This window comes from Rousettus aegyptiacus, unplaced genomic scaffold, assembly GCF_014176215.1.
Source record: "Rousettus aegyptiacus isolate mRouAeg1 unplaced genomic scaffold, mRouAeg1.p scaffold_m13_p_3, whole genome shotgun sequence".
Classification (NCBI taxonomy): domain Eukaryota; kingdom Metazoa; phylum Chordata; class Mammalia; order Chiroptera; family Pteropodidae; genus Rousettus; species Rousettus aegyptiacus.
In genome coordinates, this window is record NW_023416306.1 from 157,673,834 (window position 1) to 157,693,156 (window position 19,323).

The following is a 19,323-nucleotide window of genomic DNA, read 5'->3' on the forward strand; positions in this document are numbered from 1 at the left end:
TATAGAAATAGCTCAGTCATATAGAAGCCATGTAATGATGTATTAATAATTCACTATAATGGGATTTAAACATAGGATTCTAATTATTAAGAAATTTATCATCAAAAACAAAACTACAAATCTGTCAGTTAGATGGGAAGTATTTTAAAAATGCCTATTTGTAACTTATTCTGTGACTCGGTTTCTTTCACTGCAGGCACTAACCCCAAAAGGAGTTTCAAAAATGTCCAAAAGAGCCTCAGTTCCCTAGGAGGCTTTTCGAGTTTCTCAGCGAGGGCCATATTAAACAGACAAAGTAAAAAGTTTGAGAAAAACAAGATTAATATAGTATCATCCCTGTTTCTTTTTAGCCAATCACTGGCTTAAATGTATTACTTTCCACCTCAGTTCCCCAGACAATATGTGGAAAGTGCTTCTGGAATGATAGTGGACACATTTAGATATTGTCACACTAGATACTCATAAATGATTTGTGGATCTGTGAGAATATGGGATTCATAGGATTTGTTATTAACAATGGATAGAACCATTCCACTCTCTTCACTCTCTGATATTTCTCTGATTACTCGAAAATGTCCCTTAAGCACTCTGACAGAAGAACTAGGGGAAGTATTAATAGCTTCAACAAATGTTGGAAAAATGAGAACCCTGACCAACTGATGCCACCGTCCAGCTGAAACAGGAGATGCCTGACATCATACCTGTTTTCAGCATCCGTAGGCCAGCTCTGGAGAGAGGGAAAAAGTGAGCACACACCTCTGGCACTCATAGGTCTTCCCAGACATCCACGTTGCTAGGCGATTTCATTTTAATTAGTGCAGTTGAGCCACTAGTGGGAGCAGTACTTGGAGGAAGTTAAAATATTTTCTTCTGCTTCTTTAACTGTCTGACCATCCAGCCGTGAGTTCTCCCCAAAGCCACTCATCCTGCAACCATAATCTGTCTACCATCTGGAAGACACTCAACCTACACTAACCCTTCTACCCTATCCAAGTCCCAATACCCTCTTCTCCAACCATTCATGTTTTTCTATCCCTGAGTCCTAAAAATAACATGTCTATGCCCCTCAGGCCACAATGACAAAGGGGAAAGGGGCCAGCGGTAGTTGATGCTGCATCTAGGATGTATTCAAAAACTTTTCAAGTATCGTCTTCATAGGCTGGAAATGGCGAGAAGGTGCAGAGCATAGTAGTAGGAATGGTTGAATCGTTCAGGAGTAGAAATGGTAATCATGTGTGATGAGAAAGAAACCTGTGGCTGGTGCTTCTGATCATGTGTTCCGGTCAGCAGAAAAGTAAATGCAGAGGCTAATAGTTTCATACTTATATGGCTGTGTCTTAGAGCAATTGCTTAGTATTGCCTACCATTTCCAGAAAAACTCTTTAACTTTTGATACGTTAATAACCACAACAAAAACAGTGATCAGAAGAAATGTTCAGAAGCATCTAATCCACCTACTTGCGTTACGGTTTTATGGAATGAACTTTCTCAGATACACCTAAGGCAATCAGCTTTGTCTTATACCAAGTTCTCTTACGTACTCGGAGATGTCCTAATTTAAGTAATACTTAATTGAAAGGCATAGCTCAATTTGTTCATTTATTCGGTCTGAGCTTAGGGACATATCAACATGCTGGAAAATCAGCAGATCATCTAATGTTGGTCGTAATTCCACAGAGATGTTTAGAAACTCCTTTTGAAAGATCTCAGCTAGAACCAGGCAACTGTTTCTAGGACTTTGGCTGTCCAATTACAAAGCCCTCTGAGAGCTGTCAAGTAGGTGTTAAATAGAAACCTGGAAGTCGACCATCACTGATTTGTTTCCTAGTAGCTGCTATTGCCTCTGATCGTGCTTACTCTGAATTAACTAAGAAGCGGAGGACAAAGTGAAGAAATTGGCATTGGCCTTAACATATAGAAATATTTTTCAAGGGAAGAATCATCACCGACTTTTATCGATAATACAATTAGTGGTAAATAGCTCTGTGGTTAGTGGAATGATATCAAATGCTTCTGTTATAAGAACATTTAATATAGGAAAATTAGGCATCAGCTCAGCTTTTTTAACAGAATTGGGTCATACACTTTCTCGCAAAAGAAAAAGTCCTTCTAAATTCAAAGGTGGCAAACAAAATAACCAGTTAAACATCGAAAAGTTTTACAGGTAGTTATTCTAACTAAATGAGAATATTTTAATTTTATCTCTCTATATTATAAATCTTGGATGCCCATTTCTTCATAAATGGAGTATAGATTTTCTTCTTTGAGTTATCATGAAGTTATAAAATTACCATACTTTGAATTCTCCTCTATTGCTACCCTGATCAGCATAAAAACATGACATTGTTTTTCCCATATTAAAAAAAAAAAAAAATCTCTTTTTGACTTCACTTCTCCTCCATCATTTCTTGGGCTCTTTTGTCACAAAATTAGAAAAAAAAAAAAAGAGTTGCCTTTACTCACTGCTGCTCATTGCTTCTCTCCCATGCTCTGTGAAACCCACTCTACTAGGTTTTCCATCCCACAGCTCTGGAGAAACCAGTCTTCTTAAGGTCACCCAGGAGTCTGTGTTGCTAAATCCAATGATCAATTTTCAATCCTCATCTTACTTGACCTATCAGCAGTACTTGATACACTGTTCACTTCCTCCTCATTGATACCCTTTTCTTCCCTTTGCTCCAAGGGAAAGCCCACAAGAGCCTGATTCCTCACTTACCTCACTGATGGCTCCTTTTCAATGGCCTTTGCTGCTTCCTCTCCTCATATCAACCTCTTAATGATGTGATATCCTTGGGTTCAGTCCTTGGTTCTTTTGTCTTTTCTGTCAACACCTATTCCCCAGGTGATCCCATGCAGTCACAAGGCTTTGAATACTATCTCTGTGTGATGATTCCCAAAAGGATATCTCCAGGCCAAACCTTTCTCCAAATTCCAAACTTGTATATCTATCTACCTCCTCACCACCTCCACTTTAAAGTCTAACAGGCATCTCAAAGTCAACATGTCCAAAACTAAACTCCTGATATTCCACCCTGAAACCCACTCCATCTACAGCCTTACTCATCTTAGTTGATGGTAATACATACTTCAAGGTACTCAGACCAAAATCTTGAGGTCTTCCTTGATTCTTCTCTTTCTCTCCCCACTCCCATACCGTCAGCAAGTCTTTTTGGCTTAACAGTCAAAATATATTTTAAATACTACTGCTTCTTACACCATTTACTATCATCTTCATCTGGATAACCATCATCTTTCTTCCTTGGGTTACTAAATGGTCTCCACTGTTCTTCTCTTGTCCACTACAGTCTATTTAACATGCTAACAAACTACTACTACTGCCCACTGGCCAAACTGAGCCCACTGCCAGGTTTTGTACATCCTGAGAGTTAAATGGTTAAAGAAATCAAAAGGCACATAAAAATCTCATGAAACTCAAATGCGGGTGTCTATAAATAAAGTTCTAATGGAACACAACCACACTTGTTCACTTACATATTATCTAAGCCCACGAGCTTAAAATATTTAGTCTCTAACCCTTTACAGAATATTTGCCAGCCTCTAGTATATTCTCACCAGATCAACTAGAGTGGGCTTTTTAAATCTTAAGTCAGATCAGATCATTTCTCTGCACAAAGTCTCGTAAGTGGCTCTCCAGGTCTCTCATAGTAGCCACCAAGGCCCATATGATCTGGCCCCAACTGCCTCATTGTTTTCATTTCCTACATATCACCTCCTTGTTGACTTTGTTCCAGCTGCTCTGCCTTCCTGCTATTCCCTAATGACACCACCAGACTCCCTACCCAGGCCCCTGGCATTGACTCATCACTGTCTGGACTGCTTTCCCCCCAGATAGCTCTTATGGATATAAATCTCTCACTTCCATCAAGCCTTGGCCCAGATAACATCTTTTTAGTGAGTCCTGTCCTGACCACCCTATTCCATGTTGCAGCTGTGATCCCCTTTATTGTGTAATTTTTCTATTTAATCACCTCCAAACATACTATATAAGTTGTTTTATTTAACATGTTACAATAAACATAATAGAACATAAGCTCCACACGAATAAACATTTTTGTTGGTTTTTATTCACTGATATATCTCAAGAGCCTAGGACAATCCCTGGCACAATGTAAATGTTCAACAAACATTTGCTGAATTTGAATTATATTTCTGATATATTATTTTTCATGTCTGTGATATATCTGATTAATTCTGAGCCCTTGAAAATGCATCCTTCCAAATATAACATCAAATGTAGCAATAATCTGCTTTATAATATAGTTAGGCAATCCTTTGTGGTTAAAAGTTAGAGATGGACTTACATACATTCTTAATAATCATGAGAAAAGTTTCCATTACACACCTTTCCCTCTACAAGTCCATTTAAGACATCAATCTTACAGTAAGCATGCACTTCTGGTTACAAACCTAAAACCCCTGAAATTCACTGAAATTTAGTCTAAGCTTCTCTTTTAAAAACCAAAAGAACTGCCTGTACACATCCAAGAAGAAACATTTGAATGGAATGGTTTTGGGGTGGGGGGCCTCGACTACTTATGCATTACTGAGTACTTATTACATGCGAGACATGTAAATCAGATATTTTTTTAAAACTACTTCTTAGTCTTTAAGAAACTTACAATCTAGAGAAGACAGATGTGTTCACAGTAGCATAAAACATTATTATAGTTTCTGAATCTTAGTATTGAACAGTGCTGCCTAAAAGAAATACAATTCAAGCTATATCATTGTAAATTTTCTAGTAGTTGCATTAAAGAGAGGAAAAAAGAAACAGGTAAAATTAATCTTAATAGTGCATTTAACCCAATATATACAAAATATAATGATTTTGACATGTAATCAATATAAAAATTACCGAGATGTTTTACATTCTTTTTTCTTCTTACTAATTTTTCAGAAGTCAGTGTGCACTTATGGCACTTTGCAATTTGGAAACTAAATTTTCATCAGAAATATTTGATCCATCTCTAATGTTCATGAAATGTAGAGCTGAAAAAATAGATTTGTATACCCAAGTTGCTTTAAACAGACATAAAAGTTTTCCATAACCAAACTAAATGTTAGTTTTTTTAACTTGAAATTCAATTAATTAAAATTTAAAATTCTGCTTTTTAGTTGCACTTGCCACATTTCAAGTGTGCAACAGTCACATGTGACGAATAGCTCCCATATTGGACAGTGCATGTTTAGAGCAAGGACGCTCAAACTTTTTCTGTAAAGGGCCAGAGAGTAAATATTTTAGGCCTTTCAAGCTATATATACCCCTGGCGTAGAGGACTGTGCTTGGGGGATCAGAGAAGTCGTTAAGAAGGTCACCCTTAAGCTGAAATTTAAAGGATGAGTAGGATTTCAAATGTAAAACTATGGAAGCTGGTGAGAAGGGTATTCCAGACTGAGGCATGAACATGACCAGTCACAGAAGTGTAAACTAGCATGGCGCCCTTAAGGAAAAGAAGCAGCATGCCTAATGTTGAAAGAAGGAAAGGTCATTCTCCCAGAGGCATTCTTCATCCTTTTGTGCCCTGCAGAGGTGGACACCAGCCGTAGTGCAAGGTCCCCACTTTATCGTTTTCTGATCTACTAGTCTGTGGTAGTTCTGGAAACCAGATAACCAAGTATGAGGATGACTAGATAGTTCCTTCAGGATATCAAACCCAGGTCCTCTAATAAGTGATACCTTACAGCAGTGCTCCCCAAACTTGTTCACATCATGGGACACTGAGAATATAATCATATTGCATCCACAGTCGGCAAATGGCTGCTGCCAGCCAAAGGTGACTAACATAGAGGCTCTGGTTGCCCCTGACCTCAGCCAGCTTCCCTAAGGGTTAAGTTGTTCAATATGGAGGCACACTTGCAACACATTCAAGACATACTAGTTGTGTGGTTCGGTCTTAGAGCACCAGTTCCATCTGCACAGGAGTCTCTTAGGGCTCTCCCACTAATTACTGTTAACTGCATGCAGAGCCTGGTCCTCCTCTAGCACTTGATCCGGTCACAGGCATATGAGTCCTCCCTTGATCCTCTGAAGCATAGCCTGGGCCACAGCAAGCCCACAGTGAATTGAGCCTTAATCGCTGTTTGCATGTGAATGAGAGGGAATGACCCTCAATATGCTTGGTTGTGAGGACTGACTGTGAATACTGTGAAGGTGCTGTTGTGCAGGGTCTGGGTCTATAGAGTAAGATTCGCTTTAGCAGGGCTTTGATATCTGCCCACTCTGCCCTTTGAATGTGTCATCCTCGGACATGGCCCTGTTAATGCGCTGTTTCAGGCTGAAGCTGGCCACTGTGCATGCAGGCCTGGGCCTCCTGGGAGGTGCCCTGGTGCAGGCCAAGTTCAGCTGCAGCCTATGCCCTGCCCAAGCCCACTTGCCATGAGCCACCAAGCAATCGCAGATGGCCACCACCTGTGGTGGGCTTGGATGTGCCTCAAGAGGCCAAGCCCCAAACCAAGGTCAGCTGTCGCTAGTGATGGGCTTAAGGATGTTCAGATATGGCAGCTGCCTGAGTCTGCATGCTGGGAGTGGGGAGAGCTCAACAAAGAACAATAGATTCTGCTAGAATGTCTCTCAGGTGAAACCTGCCCCTCCAGTCCTAGCCCTGAAGCCAGACAACTCAGTTCCCCCTGTATGTCCCTGGCACCTTTTGAGCTGCTGCCCCAGTGTTGGAGCTCAGAGCGGGTGAGTCCATCAGCAAGTGAGTCCACATGCAGGCTCCTTAAGAGGCAGCCTTGTCTCACTCAGCCACAGGCTCTGCTGGTTGTCATGCCAGAAGTTGTAAGGACTTCTCTTCCCAGCCCAGAAACCCTGGGCTGGGGAGTTTGGTGTTGGAGCTGGGACCCCTTGCTCCTCTGGGGGGATCTTCGTAGCCAAGATTTCTTTTTGATTTTCAACTGCCACGTATAGGTGTGGGACCAGCCCATTCTGTGTCTCTGTCTCTCCTACCAGTTTCGATGGCCTCTTCTGTGTGTCTCCAGTTATAAGACTTCTATTCAGCTAGATTTCAGGTAATTTGTAATGATGGTTGTTCTGTAGGTTAGTTGGAACTTAGATATGGTTGTGTGAGGAGATAAGGCACAGTGTTTATCTACTCTGCCATCTTGACTATACCTGATGTTCCTTTTTTTTTTTTTTTGAAGAATCTTAACGAGTTTCAGATGTTAAAAAGTAGGTTTCAAAAGGTTAAAAACAGAACTGCGTTTTAAGCCCACACATTGTTTGGCCATGGTTTTGTAACTCCTGGCATGTGAATTAGCAGCAGAGCAATTAGTCATTGTCACAATACGCTGGTTAAAAGAATGACGTCTCAGGCTGAGGGGCACAGACTGTCCGTCACACTTGGGGACAGCTGAGGAGAGGTGCCTTCCTTGTGCTTTAGCTGTGTAGCCTTCAGAAGGAGAGAGTGCACTCCAGGTGAGCATTCGGTGTCTGACACCAGTCAACTGAATACATTGAGAGGCCCCTGATTCTTTGGCAAGAGGAAAGGAGAGAAACATTTTTTCAAGCAGTTCTAGGTAAAAGATTGTGCCTTATGTCTCGGCTCAAAACAACTTTGTTCCTCCTCCTCCTTTTTTGTTCCACTGGTTAACAATGACCCTTAAGTGTGGCAGGTTCTTGACCTCATCCACTGACCTGACAGACTAGTTCAGTAAGTCTCTGTAGTAAGCACATCTAGTGACGTAGGTATGTTTCATCAAGGTTCTCTTTTTAATTCCTCACAGAAAAGGTCATTCTTATATGGCAAGGGGATCTGATACAATCTTAAACAGATTACTTGACCTCCATAAAGCTTAAATATATAGGCTAGATGTAGGAAAAGGAGAAGTGCTATCTTTGTGTTGCAACTAAGCATAAAAAAACTACCACCGTATACTATTAAAACAAGTTCAACAAAACATGGCCATGGAACATCACTGCGTAAAGGCTGCCTACCTCAAGAAATGGAAAGGGAATTCACCTAGGTGTCAGGAGGCCTTCTGGATATACCTTTTATTATTAGTTGCATAGTGTTGGCCAATTTGCATCACTTCCTTGTGTTTTAGGGTCTTCGACTATAAAATGCAAAGATGAAACCAGAAGAACCCTAAGGCCTATTTTACTAACAAAATATTTTCAGTGTCTAGTATTTGCCACACACTTTATACATACTATACCCTACAACAAGGATGTATGGTAACTATTATTATATCTATTTTATAAATGAGAAAGTACACCTGGCACTCAACCCTAGATCAGTGTGGTTTCAAAGCCTGTGCTATTTCACACTATGGTATTTGCCACTATGTATCTAGGAGGCTAAGCTTACAAGGCCTTGCAAGTTTAAAGACACAGTGCCACAACTTAGGCCTAAACCAAGCCACCAAATCAGCAGGGAGAAATGCAAAAAAAAAATTGTATACAGCTAAAAGAAGGCAGAGAGGAGGGAAGAAAAAAAGAAAAAGAATGGTAAAAAGAAAACATAAAATTAGTATCTATGATAACTATAAATGGAATAAATTACCTACTAAAAAGGCTGTTATGTTATTAAGGACCCTGTTTCTATCTTGTGCATGGTTCTACTTAAGGTCAAAGAATAGTTGCTAATGCAATAGGAGCTACGTGCTTTCTCATTCAAATCTTCCTATCTCTATTTACATAGGAAGGAAAGCTTACGGAAATAACTTAGCCAATCTAAGATCTTTTCTGTGGCTATTCCTTACCAAAATACATTTATTGAGCAATTACCACATACCAAGGACTATACTAAATGCAACATATGCATTATCTCAAAACTCACTTTCACAATAACCCTACAAGCCAGTCACACCACTACTACCTTGATACTCTCTGGGATTAGGACTGAGACAATCCAAACACCCTGCTTTTAAAGGTGGCAACCCTCTCATTCCAATCGTACTGATCACAATTCCTGGCCCACTGGAGATCACTACATAGAATGAACTGAATGAGTTAATATATGTGGTCTTTTCGTTTCCTCTCAAACTAAGAAAAACTATTTCAAAACAGAAACAAAAGGTAAGTAACTTCTTATATCTGCTTCTTCCCCCTTGGTTAGGGATTTAAAGGGTTGACACAAAGGCCACTTGGCTCTAGAAAAAGGACTGCCAACAATCACTAGGACAGGGACTCAGGCCAGAATGAGGTAACCACGGCTTCATTGTCTTGCAGTAACGGTTATTCCAATATTAATGTTTTTCTCCATAAATGAACTGGGCAGAATCAATTGTCGTTTGCGAAAATCATGTAATTACTAAAATGTTCTAATTCTACTACAGTTTTAGCTTTGGGAAAATTCAACTTATTTTAGATTTAAATCAGGAATGTTTACTTTAGGGGGAAAAAAGCTTAGAGTCTTCTCACTGTTTCTTGATCCCTCTCCTATACCCATCGCTTACTTTTCTTTCCTCAGAGGCACTTCCTGCTAAAGCTAGATGAACTACTTTAGTAATTCAACGACCTCTCAGGCTTCATTTGCTTGGTTGTGACCTAATCTTTCGTTGACTCATCTTAATCAGATTGCATTCTCTTTAGCTACTTTGGACCATTTCAAAATTATTTTCAGCTCCACTCGTCATTTTAAAGCATGCAAATAGTGATGAAATTAAGTAAATGATTTAATTGTCAGCTAAGTGATTAAGTGCACCGAGCAGCATTCTAAGAGCTTTTATACCTCACTTAATCCTCAAAACCATATACATTACAGATAAACAGAGGCCAAAAAGATTAAAATCAATCATTGGCATAGGAGCTTGCGTTAAATTGTAAAGATACGAGATTTTCTAGCAATAAATCTTTATTATGATTGTTTTAATGGTTAAAACTTGCATGTTTCCTAAAGTAGTCTGTAATAGGATAAAAAAAATTACAAAAAGGCAAGCTTCTTAAGGTTTCATTTGAATTAACTATAAAATACCTGTCATTTCTTTCTAAAACAACAAAATCTATTCAATATGTAATATAAAACTCAATAATTCTATTATGCAATTATTTAACAAACTGAACTAAGAAAATATTTAGCTAAACAGAGAAATTAAAAAACAAGTTCTCAAATAATTTTATCCTAAGTAATCTATTCTTTGGAGTAGAAATACTCATTTAATACAGTACGTTCATTATATTTTTAGTTGCACTTTGTTGGTGTTAAATTTAGCCCAACTTAAAATTTCCGTGTACCTGGAAAATACAACTATTCTTTTTAAAAACTATTAAGAATTTATAACAGGGTTTAATAATTCAGACTGATCCCACCCTTATTTTAAAAATAATTTAATGACACTCCTTTTTTTGATAAATGGAACTTCTCATTAACAATATAAAGCATTTTCCTTTCTAAACTGTATACTTTTATTCAGTTATTTATATAACAACGTTATAAACTAGTAAGCAAAGCAAGCAACATTACTTTTTTTAAATAACATCTTTAATTAAAGTTTTTGCAAAGGTAAAATATTAAACTTAAAATAGGTCTTAGTACATCAAAATACTAAGTTCTCTAATTGTATTCCAAGATGGTCTTTAAAACATAATATCCCATATATCACAGAAGAGCAACCTTGATCTGCAATTGTACAGAATGAATTATACAAACATAATAAATATATTTACGCCCTTACACATAACAGTATGTACAACAGCAGTTGACAATAGTAGCTCAGAACAGCAAAAAGGATTAGTCCCTCCCCCAAATTGTAGCCCTGACACATACTGGACTGATTTAAGAAACCTTGACTAAAATATTTATTAACTAGTGAAATAGTAACTTAATAGTTACTCATAGTTAGTAGTTACTAACTCAATGCAGTTCTTCCCTTAGAAGAGAAGAAAAAGTTTCTCTTGTTTCTCAAAATAAACAAAAATATTAAGTTTGGTGTATTCTTCCTTAAATCATAAAAAATGACAAAACATAGACTAAGGCAGATTTAAAAGGGAAATATAAACTTCAGAATAATTTCCATAGCATAATAGATTAAAATGCAAAACTAACATAAACCCATGAGGAAATATATAAAGCAACTTATTTTTTAACCAATGAACTCAAAATCTGAAATAGCTAATTCAGACAGATAGGTGGGAGACAGACATATGAAATAAAATGAAAAAGTACAAAGATGGATCAATAAAATAATACATTGCACAAAATCTCAAAAAAGTTCAAGATGAAATAATCTGAAAATACAGGAATTTTCTCAAGAGGAAGAAAATGCTAAGTTAAAAAGGGAACTCCCAAGACGAAATTATGCCTGTTTTCCTGCACAAGGCGTATTTACCTTCTGAAAAGAATGGTGACGTTATTGCTATAAGATAATCAAAAATTACTCTTAGAGGAGACAACCCTTTTCATTCCTCCATAAAAGTCAGAAGAAATAAGAAAACCAAATCCTTGATTTTCACTATAGCAAAAGAAAATCTTTATACAAAAGCTATTATATTTTTATGTTCTTGATGTCTAAAATCAGAATCTATTAGAATATGTTCTTCAAGAACACATTTTAATCACAATACACACTGCTCAAATCTTGACGTATTCCTAGAAGAATAACATCAAGGTGGCTTTAAGAGGCAACAATATAAATGTGATATTATGACGGCATTTAATTAACAGAAAGAAATGTGAACATTTAAAAAAATATAAAAGCCCAATATAAAGATCCCCCCTCCTATAACAGATATTTTACTCTAGAATCTAATTGCACATTGAAGAGTTGTTTTAGCCAAATGTGGCTCTCTGCAGAAATTAAATGTGCTCTCAAGCATTCATATGGTCTGATCATACAAATGACCACCAAAGTAAGAGTACATATACTGAAAGGCACACATTTCCACATTTTATCAAGTAATTTTGTGTAAATTTTCCTTAGCACTATTGATTAACATTAATCTTTTTTAAAATAAAAGGTGCCATCACCATTTGTGCAAATCTAAACAAATCCTCTTCTGAAACCTTTACCTATTTTCATAATACCATGTCTGAACTATTTTCCCTCTTTGAATAAACATTTTCATTTTAAAATTCTGAAAGTGGGAATTCTTGCCTTTTCAAAGGAATGACATTTTTATGGAACCTAATGAAATGATTTGTTAAATACAATGTTAAAAGCATGATTAAGAATTCAAGTATAATAAAAGATAAGCAAGTGGCATTCTTATAGCAAGCCACCATACTAAAACTAAAACATGCTATATTTGATTAAAAAGGAACACAATGCAGTAATATAAGAGCACAATTTGATATGCAGTGTTGTTTGGACTGGCTTTCAGAATTTTCACAGGTAAAAGAAAAGCATTTGCCAAGTATGTCATAATTATTATGCAATACACAGGTACAAATAGTTATTTCCTGCTTCAACATAACCCTAGTGAATCACTCTGAAAGCAGTGGTTGTTCATGTTTGAAACTAACATTATAAAAACAAGCCAGTATACAATTCTACTATGAATACGAACATCTACATAGAGGGTCCAAAACATGAGCTGAATATAATAATACAAGGTTCAGTAGCATAAGAACTACTAGATAACCAAAGGGTTTCAATCAACACTGCAGCACTGCTAAACTTTTATAGGTAGTTCAGGTCATTAACTCTCCATTGGGTAAACATAAACCTACTATCGACTATGCTAGAGGACAACTGAATGACAGGACTGCTGTGATTTTAACTCCCTCCCTTCTCTTTTCTCAGCCTCAATAAAAAATAAAAAATAAAACACACACACACACAACAACAACAACAAAAACCTATATGTGCTTTGAGAGTAGTGGGGTACACAAATGAATTTCCCCTCCAAAAACCAAAAATAATATAGTAAAAATAAAAACCGTATTACCAGTTATGGCATCTAAAGAAAACATAACTACTAACATGCTAGAAACCACCATTTACACCAAAGTTCTGAACATAAGTTAAAGGGACCAAGCTGGTATGTGGGGTGGGAAGTAGGAAAAAAAACTGATTAGCTTTTTTAGAAGTTTAAAAATTTGTGTTAAAAAAAGAAAAAATGTGTAATAGCTCACAGTTTTTCTTTGCAATGAACTTTAAAGTGTTTCTATGTTACTTCTGGAAACACGCAAAGGCAAATAAAAGGCAAACAAAAATGGAAGACAAAAAAAATTCAATATACAAAAGTAACTTAAACACATGAATTTTGTCAAGATAAACCATGAAAAGAATTAGTTGTAAGAACACAAAAGTGAAGACAAGTGTTCATACAATTCTCCCAGGTGACTTGTTCACACTGAACACAGCACTGGCATATTGTATATTAGAGCCCCTTACAGAATACAGAGCTATGCATTCTTAATATACATATTAAGTTTCCATTACTTTTAATATAAGTCAAATTTATATGCTTTCTTCCCGATGTGCAAACTGGAGCCCATGTCTATATTACCAGTGGCCTGGATGGGCCACCAAATGAAAGAGGTAAAATGTACTTAGTGGCCCACCCCTCCCTCCAACCCCAAAATAACCCCTCAAATTACAAAGTTGCATTAAAAAAAATCTGTTCAATTAAAATAATAGTTTTAAAATTCTTTACTAGTAAACACAAGAAACTTTTATAATTACTAAATTGTTTAATAAAAATCCAGGTCCTTACCACCTGCCCAATTAAATTCAGTCAATGTACAGAATGTTATCTGAATGTTTGTTTAGCTTGAAGACTAAACACATATATACGTATATACTTCAGCTGAACAAGAAAAAAAATCAGTATCTATTTGTGTGTATATAATTTCAACTAGATGGTACCTTTGTAAAATAAAACTGTATTCCTGAGGTGCCACTTAGGGTTTCTTTTTAAGGTGTGGGCCTAAAAGAAACAAGTACAATTTTTCTGTAAGGAAACAGAAGTTGTCATTTTAATTCTGCTCAACTCAGACAAGACCCAAGTTTAATGAGTATGAAAACCTAATTAAAATATCCATTCCTAGGTCAAATTTGTGATCGCTGATTTCTTCCTTTAATTCTTAAGTAGATGTTTCATAAAGCAGGGAAGGAAGAGGTATATATTACTGAGGGGAAATAGCAAGTAAAATTATTTTAAGACCTATTATGAGCTCTAAACTGTTTCCTTACACAAGTGATTAAATTCAACACCATAATTCTTGCCCTTTTGTAAAAAGCCCACACACAATTTTTACCAAACATAACCACATACAATGAGCAGTTTCATTTCAACCTGTCAAAAGGGAATTTTCTTCAGTTCATTCCAACAAGTATTTTCTAATTGAACCCAAGTTGGAGGAAGGGATATAGACAAAGCTTTACATGCTAATTACCAGTGGCAGGTACCTGTATTTAAAATCAACAAGTATGGTTTTCCTACACACACACCCCCACCCCGCCCCAACAACCCCAGGTGCTACAGTTCCATGGCTTGCCAGTTAGAAGTAGTGTCTATGTTGTCAAAGTCTCTTTGTTCCAGTAGCTTTGCTTCTACTGCACTTTTCTGACATGCAGAAGTTTTGGTTGATGTATGTCCCAAGTTTCAAACTGTCCACTTTAAATTTTTTTAAAGTTTCTTTTGTTTTATTTATAAAAGAAAAGAACCAACTCTTCACCATTCTGCATCTCCAATGGCTTTGGAAAATATATAATCTCTTCCATTAAGATTCATAATACCATCCTTGAGATGAAATTTCCATTTGTTTTTACTTCTGTGTATCTAAATAAATTTAAAAAAAAAATGTAATACAATTAAAAGACTGAGGAAACAAACAACAAAAAGATCCATTCACACACCAAAAAAACTGTCCTATACATTACTGCATTTGCAAATTGTTTTTTTTTATTGGTATGATGAATATGTAACATTAGTTCCAGATTTGTAACATGATTATTTTTATATACTGATAAATGATCACCACAATATGTCTAGTTAACATTCATCACGTTATAACTTTTTTCTTATAACTTTTAATATTTCCTCAGCAACTTTTAAAAACACAATATTAACTAGAGTCATCATGCTATACATTATATCTCATGACATAACTGGAATTTTCTACCTCTTGACCACCTCTACCCATTTCACTCACTTTTCCCACCCCACCTTTTCAATGATCTATCTGCTCTCTGTAACTGGGTTGTTTGTTCTAGATTCCACATATAAATGAGACCTAATGGTATGTGTCTCTCTGACCCAAGTTCATTTAGCATGATGCCCTCAAGGTCCATCTATCCATGTTGTCACAAATGACAAGATTTCATTTTTTTTATGGTTCAATAATATTCCATTATATTTTTCTTTATCCATTCATCCATTAATAGACACTTAAGTTGTTTTCATGTCTTAGCTACTATAGACAATACTGAAGTAAACATGGGGTCATGTATCAAGTTAATGTTTTTGTCTTTCAAGTAAATACTCAGAAGCAAAATTCCAAAATTACATGGTACTTCTATAAGGTAATAGTTCACTGTGGTTTTGATTTGTAGTTGCCGGATGATTAGTGATGTTGAGTACCTTTTTATGTGCCTATTGGCCATCTGTATGTCTTCTTTGGAAAACTGTTCAGGTCTTCTGCTCGTTTTTAATCAGATTGTATTTTTGCTATTGAGTTGAATGAGTTCTTTTATGTATTTTGGATATGTTAACCCCTTATAAGATATACATTTTGGAAATATCTTTTCCCATTTGGCGTGTTGACTTTTCAATTGGTTGATAGTTTGCTGTGCAGAAGCTTTTTAATTTGGTTTTGTCCCACGTGATTATTTTCGCTTTTGTTGCTTTTGCTTTTGGTGTCAAATCCAAAAAAATCATCACCAAAACCAATGTCCAACAGCTTACCACCTATGTAATTTAGGAATTTTTCATCCGTTTTGAGTTAATTTTTGTGTATGGTATAAGATAGTGGTCCAGTTTTCCCAACACCATTTATTGAAAAGACGTTCCTTTCCCTATTGTGTATTCTTGTCTCTTCTAACACATATGGATGGGTTTTGTTTGTGGGCTGTCTTCTGTTCCATTTATATGTGTCTGTTTTAATGTCAATACCATACTGTTTTGATTACTCCAGCTATGTAATATAGTTTGAAATCAGGAAATGTGATGACTCACCCCAGCTTTGTTTTTCTTTCTCAAGACTGCTTTAGCCTTCATTTGTTCTTTTTCTAATTAAGATGTAACAATAGGTTATTTGGGACCATTCTGGTTTCTTGAGATAGGCCTGTAATCATATAGATTTCCCTCTTAATACTGCTTCTGCTGAATCCCAAAAGTTCTGATATGTCACATCATCATTCTCATTTGTCTCTATGTCTCTCTTGATCTCTCCTTTTATTTCTTCTTTGACCCTGTTGTTCTTTAATAGCATGTTACTTAATCCCTTACATATTTGTGGGTTTTCCCACTTTCTTTTTGCAGCTGATTTTCAATTTCAAAGCACTATGCTCAGAGAATACACTTAGTCTGATTTCAGGTTTCTTAAATTCGTTGAGGCTAGTTTTGTGTCCCAACATATGGTCTATCCTTGACAGTGTCCCATGTGCACTGAAGAAGAAATATATAATATAGTGCTCTGGGATGAAAAGCTCTGTAAATGTCAATTACATCCATTTGGTCTAACGTGTCATTTAAGGCCAATATTTCCTTACTGATTTTGTTTGATCTACCCACAGCTGTCAATGGGGTATTTAGGTCCCCTACTGCAATTGTGTTTTTGTCAAGGTTCTCCATTTAGTTCTGTTAGTAGTTGCTTTATATATTTTGGTGCTCCCTGACTGAGTGTATATATACTGATTAGTGTTATGCTGTCTTTGATACATTATAAATGCCCATCTTTGGCTCTTGTTACCTTTCTTATCTTGAAATCTATTTTGTCAGATATAAATACAGCTACGCCCACTTTTCTCTGGATGCCATTTGCTTGGAATATCATTTTCTACCCTATATTTGTCTTTGCAGCTGAGATGTATCTCCTGAATGCAGTGTATGGTTGGGTTATGGTTTTTGATCCAATCCTCTACTCTATGCCTTTTTATTGGTTAATTCGGCCCATTTACATTTAGGCTCATTACTGATGCATGAGGATCTCCTGTAACCATTTTAGCTTTTGTTTTCTACCCAGGACAACACAAAAAAAAGATAACTACAGACCAATATCTCTGATAAATACAAATGCAGAATCCTGAAAAAAATACTAACAAATCAAAGACAATAATACATTAAAAAGATATCATGATCTAGTAAGGTTCATTCCAGGGATGGTTCAACACACACAAAGCAATCTGATATACCACATTAACAAAATAAAGGATAAGAATCATATGCTCATATCAACAAATGCAGAAAAAGCATTTGACAAGACACAATATCCATTTATGATTAAACACTCAATAAAGTGGGTATAGAAAAAAAGTACCTCAACGTAATAAAGTACATATATGGCAAATCCTCAACTAAGATACTCAATGGTAAAAAATTAAAAGCTTTTCCTCCAAGATCAAGAACAGGACGAGGATGCCCATGCTCACCACTGTTATTCAACACAGTATTAAAGTCCTCACCAGAGCAATCAGGAAAGAGAAAAAAAAAATCAAGGCATCCAAATTGGGAATGAATTAATAAAATTGTCACTTTTTACAGATGGCATGATTCCCTATATAGAAAACTCTAAATATTCTACACACACACAAAAAAAACTATTACAAACAATAAACAAAGACAGTAAAGTTGCAGAATACAAAATAAATGTAGAAAACTCCATTGTGTTCCTATATACTACTAATAAAATTTCAGAGAAAGAAAAAAACAATTCCTTTTGCAATTGTAATAAAAAGAATAAAATACCTAGGAATAAACTTAACAAAGGATGTGAAGGACCTATTAAACTACAACAATTTATTAAGTGAAACTGAAGACACAAAAAAAGGGAAAGATTATAAAAATCAACATAATTAAATTAACTATATTACTAATTATGCTAAGCAAATCAGTCGGACTGAAAAGTCAAGAACCATATGATTTCACTCATGTGAAAGTAACAAATGAACAAACAAGAATGCATAGACACAGATAACAATATGGTGGTTTCCAGAGAGAAAGGAGGTAAGGGGCAGGTAGTAAAGGTAAGAGAAGTCAAATATGTAATGACATTTTGACTTTGAATAGTGAACACAATGCAATAAACAGCTGACATATTATAGAATTGTATACTTGAAACCTATACAGTTTTATTAACCATTGTCACCCACTAAATTTTATAAAATTTTTAAATAATGTAAAAAAAGAGATTGCTTTGGCTATTTGGAGTCTTTTGTGGTTCCATACAAATTTTAGAATTGTTCTATATCTGTAAAAAATGTCACTGAAGTTTTGATAGAAACAGCACTGAATCTGTAGATTTGGTAGTATGGACATTTCAACAATATTAATTCTTCCAATCCATGAGTATGAAATATCTTTCCATTTATTATTTGTGTCTTCAATTTCTTTCATCAACATTTTTATAGTTTTTATTGTACAGGTGTTTCACCTCCTTAGTTAAATTTCCTCTTGGATATTTTATCCTTTTTTGACACAATTGTAAATGGAACTGTTTTTTCTTAATTCCTTTTTCTGATAGTTATTAATGCATAGAAATACAACATATTTTTGTATACTGATTTTGTATCTTGCAACTTTACTGATTTTTTTTTAGTTCTGTGATTTGGTCAAGTCTTTAGGGTTTTCTATATTTAATATCATATAATATGCATATAGTGACAGTTTTACTTCTTCTTAATTTGGATGATCTTTCTTTTTCTTCCCCAATTGCTCCTGCTAGAAATACCAATGCTATGTTGAATAAAAGTAGCGACAGCAGGCAGGCATCCTTATCTTGTTCCTATCTTACCATAAAAACTTTCAGCTTTTCACCACTGAGTATATTTGCTGTGGGCTTGTCATATATGTCCTTTATGATATTGAGGTATGTTTCCTCTACATTCAATTTGTTGAGAGTTTTTATTCATGAATGAACATTGAATTTTGTCAAATGCTTTTTCTGCATCTATTGAGATGATCAGATGACCTTCGTTCATCATTTTTTAAATATATTACATTGACTTATTTGTGAATGCTGAACCATCCTTGCATCCCTAGAATAAATCCCACATGGTCATTGTGTATGATCCTTTTAAGTGTACTGTGGAATTTCAGTTTGTTAATATTTCGTTGAGGATTTTTGCATCTATGTTCACCAGGGATATTGGCATGTAATTTTCTTTTCTTGTGGCGTCCTTGTCTGGTTCTGGTATCAGGGGAATGCTGGCTTGGTTAAAAAGAGTTTAGAAGTGTTCCCTCCTGTTTTTGTTTGTTTT

The 19,323-nt window shown here is 35.8% G+C and overlaps 1 protein-coding gene across 2 annotated transcripts in view; it reads right to left on the reverse strand.

The window, feature by feature from the left end:
* Nucleotides 1-10,272: 10,272 nt before the first annotated feature.
* The window catches only part of GTF2A1 (general transcription factor IIA subunit 1), a 43,887-nt gene continuing 34,836 nt past the window's right edge, over nt 10,273-19,323 (reverse strand). The window contains exon 9 of one of the 2 annotated variants that reach the window (XM_016137515.2): nt 10,273-14,686. In XM_016137515.2, coding sequence (XP_015993001.1) covers nt 14,579-14,686 — 108 coding nt within the window. In that variant the 3' untranslated portion in view covers nt 10,273-14,578. Of the gene's footprint in view, nt 14,687-15,568; nt 16,191-19,323 lie in introns of those variants that run through there. The other variant, XM_036218239.1, reaches the window with a different exon arrangement.